Source organism: Chanos chanos, chromosome 3 (assembly GCF_902362185.1).
Source record: "Chanos chanos chromosome 3, fChaCha1.1, whole genome shotgun sequence".
Lineage (NCBI taxonomy): Eukaryota > Metazoa > Chordata > Actinopteri > Gonorynchiformes > Chanidae > Chanos > Chanos chanos.
The window spans coordinates 4,965,001-4,972,500 of NC_044497.1; the positions used below are offsets into that span (position 1 = coordinate 4,965,001).

At 46.1% G+C, this 7,500-nt stretch overlaps 1 protein-coding gene across 1 annotated transcript in view; it reads left to right on the forward strand.

The window, feature by feature from the left end:
• The window catches only part of flt1 (fms related receptor tyrosine kinase 1), a 39,954-nt gene that overhangs the window by 22,828 nt on the left and 9,626 nt on the right, over nucleotides 1-7,500 (forward strand). Inside the window, exons 14-19 of the mRNA XM_030767124.1 lie at nucleotides 1,103-1,249; nucleotides 2,081-2,212; nucleotides 5,722-5,828; nucleotides 6,015-6,150; nucleotides 6,304-6,408; nucleotides 7,496-7,500. The exon at nucleotides 7,496-7,500 is cut by the window's right edge and continues 109 nt beyond it. Of these exons, the coding sequence (XP_030622984.1) occupies nucleotides 1,103-1,249; nucleotides 2,081-2,212; nucleotides 5,722-5,828; nucleotides 6,015-6,150; nucleotides 6,304-6,408; nucleotides 7,496-7,500 (632 nt within the window). The remainder of the gene's footprint in view (nucleotides 1-1,102; nucleotides 1,250-2,080; nucleotides 2,213-5,721; nucleotides 5,829-6,014; nucleotides 6,151-6,303; nucleotides 6,409-7,495) is intronic.

The window sequence follows — 7,500 nt, forward strand, 5'->3', positions numbered from 1 at the left end:
TAGCGCGTAAAAGAGTGCAGATTAGCGGGTCAACAGCAGCCAGAACGGAAGTTGTGTCTTTGTCCCCTCTCTCCATAAGTGTGTCAGTACCATAGAAGTGAGGTAGTCACTCCATGGCAGGACTCCAACAGCTAAACAGCCCCAGCGCACAGCCGGCAGTGAAAGAATTACTGCTCCGAAAAATGATTCGACGGCCCGTGACAATAGGTTTCGCACAAATAGCATGCATCAGTCGGCAGCTTGTTAAAGAGCCGGTCGGGTCGTGGCGAGAGGTCGAGCCCTTTGTCCAGTCATGTGACAGAGACAGATGTGAGAAGATTTTATGACTGTCCATGCTCGCTGTGTGTGGGACGGTGTTCAATGTTCAGCGAACCATAGCAGTCATTAAAAAAATTAATAAATATATAACTAAATAAATATCCCTCTCGATACTGTCTTAGAATTAAGAGCACTCACATCAAATTTACTTACATATTTCAATTTTTAAAAAAATGTGTGTGTGTGTATATATATATATATATATGTTACGGCCGGTCACCAGCTCGTAGCATAAAGGGGGAGACGCACACGATAATAGGTCTAAATTTAGGGGTTTTTATTATCCAAAACGTGTAGACAAAGAATTAACAAAGCGAGTTTAGGAAGCAAAGCGGGAACACCATCACATTGTGCTGGGATGGACCGGTATCCTCTAGAACACTCATGCGCGTCCCGCGGGAACGGTGCCAGGAGGGTCTACAAATAGGCTCGTCCCACAGGTTTCAGGTGCCTCTAATCAACAGGTTAAAAAAAATACCAAAACAAAACAAACAAAAAACATAATCGCCACCAGAAGGGGTTGTCAGTGCTGCCTAGCTGCTATTATTTAGGCGGCCACCAGGACTGGGGAACGTAACAATATATATATATATATATATATATATATATAAATATTACAGTGAGTTACTAGTTGGGAAGCGGAAGCAGAGAATATTGAACTTTGTTTGTGTGATGTGCAGATATCCTCAACACTACTGTACACAGAACTTAACACAAACACACACACACACACACACAGAGAAAGAGAGAGAGTGAGACGGTAACATTTTGCTTCCTCCCATAGTTCTGGAGGCTCCTGTGTTGCTACAGAACCTGACTGACTCCAAGGTGAATGTCAGCAGCTCTGTCACTCTCAGCTGCCCCGCCCACGGTGTGCCACGCCCACTCATCACATGGTACAAGGACCAAAGGAAGCTTCAGCAGTCATCTGGTGAGGAAAAACCACACTCACACACACACACCAGCATACAATATAAGCATGTATAAAAGGGAAAATGGTACACTAGCTAGTGTGCATCTTATGCTAGATCATCTATTTCTGGCTAAAAGGTTTTTAAAATAGGCAGCATGTTGTTTCAGTATTGCTTCGACTTAAGTGGGCTTTTATTCTTACACAAAGTTGAAACTTTAACATGAGCACTTTTTATTGAAGCAGAGCTGCTTTCTTATGCTTTACTGTTAAGTCTACGTTTAACAGAGGAAGACAGCAGTACAATTCTTTACAGTGTACGTCTGAATAGTGAATTTTTAGACACTCCCTCAAAGTACCTGTTAACCAGCATCTCTGCCAGATAAAGCAGTCACTGACCTCACTATCCATGTCAGTCAGGATCAGCAAACCCACCTCCTCCTCATGTCCTCCACTCACCAAACCCACCTCCTCCACATGTCCTCCACTCACCAAATCCACCTCCTCCACATGTCCTCCACTCACCACACCCACCTCCTCCTCATGTCCTCTACTCACCAAACCCACCTCCTCCTCATGTCCTCCACTCACCAAACCCACCTCCTCCTCATGTCCTCTACTCTCCAAACCAAACCCACCTCCTCCTCATGTAACTCCACTCACCAAAGCCGTCTCCTTCTCATGTCCTCCACTCACCAAACCCGTCTCCTCCTCATATCCTCCACTCACCAAACCCACCCCCTCCTCATGTAACTCCTCTGACTGCTGCACTGTCAGGACATACACTCTAAAACAAACCAGCTGTGCTTGTAACCCTGTGGATTGTTGAGATTGTCGGCCATTAATTTGCAGGTATCATTCTGGCTCCAGAGGGCGGGACTCTACACATTGATCGAATCACAGTTGAAGACCAAGGCCTGTACACCTGCCAGGCATCCAATGAGAGAGGCACAGTGGAGAGCTCCGCCTACGTTTGGGTTGACAGTAAGAAGGGCAAAACTAACGCTTTATTTTTGCCTAAACTACATGTTTTCTTACGTGTGTTATCATACTGTGATCTTTTGATGCATCAAGCATGCACACACGCACACGCACACACGCACGCACACACGCACACACGCACACACACACGCACACACACACACACACGCACACACACACACGCACAAACACACACACACACACACCCTTCCTGGTGAGCTCAGACAAAATTGTGTAGATTATAGATTAAGAGCTTCACTTGCCGTAAATATAGTCAATGCAGAAGTTTAACTTTAACTTTTCAGTTTTCTGTTCCCTAAAGATGTGTCAGATTAAATAAATGTCATATTAGACCAGTATTGTTCTTTCTCTCTCTCTCTCTCTCTCTCTCCCTCTCTCTCTCTTTCTCTCACACACACACACAACACACACACACACACACATCCCCCACACATGGCTGCACATTCACACTCTTTTTAATTTTCTTTCTCTCTTAAGCATTTTGAACAGTGAGGGCAATAACGTAATAGCGCTTTCGCTCTCTCTCTGTGTGTGTGTGACTCCATGTTTAAGAAATGACAAACACATAAGGACTAATTGGAGGACTAACACAGATTGTGGGGAAGGTGGGTTGTAATCAGTCCATGAAAGACTCTGCCCTCCTCATTAGACTGACTTATTACAGGCAGGGACTTTGGCCTCACTAGACACCAGTCAGTCCGCTGCAGGGAGGAGCCCATCTCGTCTCGTTGCGTTCTGATAGGTCAGGAAGGAAACTGTCTCCCTTTTTGATTTCCTGCGGAAGCCTTCTGGTCAGTTACCCATAAACTGTGTAGCTATTTCTACATTTCTGAAAAAAAAAAGGAGAGAGCGAGAGAGAGAGAGAGAGAGAGAGAGGAAGAGACAGAGAGTAAGAGGTGTCTGTTTGCATTCAGACTATTTGGCTGTTTGCCCCTCTGAATAAGGTCTTAGAAAAGTGCTGAGAGAGTGAGATTACAGTGCCCCCTGCAGGCGGGGGACAGTAAAGCTGCCTTGTGCACGTGAATGAGGGTGACAGTGATGGTGGTAAAATATGTGTCCCATCTGACACAGCCTTCAGCTCTGGTATTCTGGTTCAGCGCAGTGCTCTGGTATTCTGGTTCAGTGCTCTGGTGTACTGGTTCAGTGCAGTGCTCTGGTATGCTGGTTCAGTGCTCTAGTACACTGGTTCAGTGCTCTGGTACACTGGTTCAGTGCTCTGGTACGTTAGTTCAGTGCTCTGGTACACTGGTTTAGTGCCCTGGTATGCTAGTTCAGTGCTCTGGTACACTGGTTCAGTGCTCTGGTACGTTAGTTCAGTGCTCTGGTACGCTAGTTCAGTGCTCTGGTATGCTAGTTCAGTGCTCTGGTACGTTAGTTCAGTGCTCTGGTGCGCTAGTTCAATGCTCTGGTACGCTAGTTCAGTGCTCTGGTACACTGGTTCAGTGCTCTGGTACGCTAGTTCAGTGCTCTGGTACACTGGTTCAGTGCTCTGGTATGCTGGTTCAGTGCTCTGGTACACTGGTTCAGTGCTCTGGTATGCTGGTTCAGTGCTCTGGTACACTGGTTCAGTGCAGTACTCTGGTGCGCTAGTTCAGTGCTCTGGTACACTGGTTCAGTGCTCTGGTACGCTAGTTCAGTGCTCTGGTACGCTAGTTCAGTGCTCTGGTACACTGGTTTAGTGCTCTGGTACGTTAGTTCAGTGCTCTGGTATGCTGGTTCAGTGCAGTACTCTGGTGCGCTAGTTCAATGCTCTGGTACACTGGTTCAGTGCTCTGGTACGTTAGTTCAGTGCTCTGGTACACTAGTTCAGTGCTCTGGTATGCTGGTTCAGTGCTCTGGTATGCTAGTTCAGTGCTCTGGTACGTTAGTTCAATGCTCTGGTACGTTAGTTCAGTGCTCTGGTATGCTGGTTCAGTGCAGTACTCTGGTGCGCTAGTTCAATGCTCTGGTACACTGGTTTAGTGCTCTGGTACGTTAGTTCAGTGCTCTGGTACACTGGTTCAGTGCAGTACTCTGGTGCGCTAGTTCAATGCTCTGGTACACTAGTTCAATGCTCTGGTACGTTAGTTCAGTGCTCTGGTATGCTGGTTCAGTGCAGTGCTCTGGTGCGCTAGTTCAATGCTCTGGTACACTAGTTCAATGCTCTGGTACGTTAGTTCAGTGCTCTGGTATGCTGGTTCAGTGCTCTGGTATGCTAGTTCAGTGCTCTGGTACGTTAGTTCAGTGCTCTGGTATTCTGGTTCACTGCTCTGGTATGCTGGTTCAGTGCAGTGCTCTGGTGCGCTAGTTCAATGCTCTGGTACACTAGTTCAATGCTCTGGTACGTTAGTTCAGTGCTCTGGTATGCTGGTTCAGTGCAGTGCTCTGGTGCGCTAGTTCAATGCTCTGGTACACTAGTTCAATGCTCTGGTACACTAGTTCAATGCTCTGGTACGTTAGTTCAGTGCTCTGGTATGCTGGTTCAGTGCAGTACTCTGGTGCGCTAGTTCAATGCTCTGGTACACTAGTTCAATGCTCTGGTACGTTAGTTCAGTGCTCTGGTATGCTGGTTCAGTGCTCTGGTATGCTGGTTCAGTGCTCTGGTATGCTAGTTCAGTGCTCTGGTACGTAAGTTCAGTGCTCTGGTATGCTGGTTCAGTTCAGTGCTCTGGTATGCTAGTTCAGTGCTCTGGTACGTAAGTTCAGTGCTCTGGTATGCTGGTTCAGTGCTCTGGTATGCTGGTTCAGTGCTCTGGTACGTTAGTTCAGTGCTCTGGTATGCTGGTTCAGTTCAGTGCTCTGGTACACTGGTTTAGTGCTCTGGTACGCTAGTTCAATGCTCTGGTATTCTGGTTCAGTGCTCTGGTATGCTGGTTCAGTGCAGTACTCTGGTGCGCTAGTTCAACGCTCTGGTATTCTGGTTCAGGGCTCTGGTATGCTGGTTGAGTGCTCTGGTATTCTGGTTGAGTGATCTGGTACGCTGGCTCAGCGTAGTGCTCTGGTATGCTTCAGTGAAAGATATGCAAAGGCAAGGGGAAAAAACCCGCAGTAAAAATAACATAGAAAATAACTGTAGAAAAAAAACTGATAATCTCACACACACACACACACACACACACACACACACACACACATAAAAGGCAAATTTACTGTACATAAATACACGATATGATATACATAACAACCACATCCTCTCTCTCTCTCTCTCCCTCTCTCTCTCTCTCTCTCTCTCTCTGTCTCTCACTCTCTCTCTCTCTGACTGACTACTGATAAAGTGCTTGTTTTGAGTTAGTAATGGGGTTTGGGAGGGGCTGTAGATTTAATTGGACAGGCCTTTGATGTTATTGAATCTTATCCAATGTTTAGGACTTAATGATGAATTGTTGATGTGCCGCTAATAAGTTGCATAACATCATTTTATCACTTTTGGGTTCCCACTAAATGTTTCTCTCTCCCTCTCTGTCTCTCTCTCTCTCTCTCCCTCTCTCTGTGCTTTGATATTTGTGTTTTAGGTTCGTCTGAGTCTCTCTCTCTGGAGATTCCCACGCTGGCATGTACTTGTGTGGTGGCCACACTCTTCTGGCTGTTACTCACACTCCTCATTCGCAAACTCCGACAGGTGGGAGTCGACCGACCCTCCCGCTCCCCCTTAAAAAAAAAAAAACCTTTTTCTGTTCAAATGTCACAATGACTGTGTCAGACATGAGATGTCTTGCATCTTACTAGTGTCGGTAACATTTTTGATTTAAGTCAGATTGTGGAAATTGAACACACGCACGCTTGTTTGATGTATGTTTGTCTTCAGCCAAGCTCAGTGGAAACCAAACCAGAGTACCTGCCAATCATCTTGCATCCAGGGGAGGGGCCATTGGATGAGCAATGTGACAGATTACAGTATGACCCCGCCGAGTGGGAGTTCCCTCGAGAATGTCTCCAACTGGGTATGCTGTGTGATTGTGTGACTGGGTCTTTGTGTGTGTGTGTGTGTGTGTGTGTGTGTGTGTGTGTATGCGTGTGTGGGTGGGTGTGTATTTGTGTATATGGGAGTACAACTGTGTCTGTGTACTACATGCTAATGTTTTTGAGCTTTCCAGAGAAATTACTTGGAAGAGGAGCATTTGGCAAAGTGATGCAGGCATCCGCCTTTGGCATCGGAAACTCCAACAGCTGCTCCACTGTGGCGGTCAAAATGCTGAAAGGTTGGTACACACACACACACACACACACACACACACAAACACTTTTACTCATACACATTCCTCCATAAAATACCAGACCAGAAATTCCACACAACTTCAGGTGTTTTTACACCTGCACTTTTTGGTCCAGTTAACTCGGACTCTGGTTTGTTTTCCCCCTCGGTGTGATTCGTCTGGGCAGGTGTGAACTCGGTAATCGCACTTGGTTGCGGACCAAAACAACCGCGCCGAGACCCCTTGAGAGGAGGTGGTTTCGGTCTGATCCCACACGAACTCTGGAGCGGTTCATTTGCGGTTCATTTGCGGTGGGAACGCGATCTGCCCCTCGATCTGACCAAACCGCCAGGTGTACTCCGCCAGTTTGAGCTAAACACCGCGCCTTCTTTGCAAAGTGTGAGGCAGTATCGTATTTTCAAGACGTTTCCTCGAAGTGCATTCGGCATTCTGCTGGGATAGTTTTGCCTGGTATATTGCAGAACACAAGACCTTCTTCCTGTATTTGCTTTCTTGCGCCCGCCCCTGACACATCTGACCAATAAGCAGAGTGAACATTCTCACATGGTTTGCTGTGATGCATTTTGGTTCGCTTACATTTTTCTCTGTGTGAAAAGAAACCGAACCGAGGGGGGAAAACGCTGTAAGTTTACAAACTCATTGACTGATTCGGACCGGAGCAAACGAACCATAGGTGTGAAAATGCCCTTGTTCCTCCGTAAACGATTCTCAATCCAAGTCTTCCGGAGCTGTAATTTCCATATCTTATTCCAACAGTCAGAATGTCAGAAAACAATTGATTTGTGGATTTGGGCAATGAGGAAAACTATATTGTTTAATGGAGGCTCATGTTTGGTTTCCATTGGCTCAATCAAAATGATTTAGACCCAAGCTGAGTAGGTGTTAGTTAGTGTGACTTGGTTTATGTTCACGTTTATAAACATCTTATGTCACAAATATTCAAATCTGTTCTATACTGACAGTACAGTGCTATACATTCTGTCTTCTACAACTGAAGCTTGTGGAATAAAAAAAAAAAGAAAAGAAAACTTGGGAAAGACACGTCAGGCGTTTTCTCTTTGTTGTCCAACAGAGGGC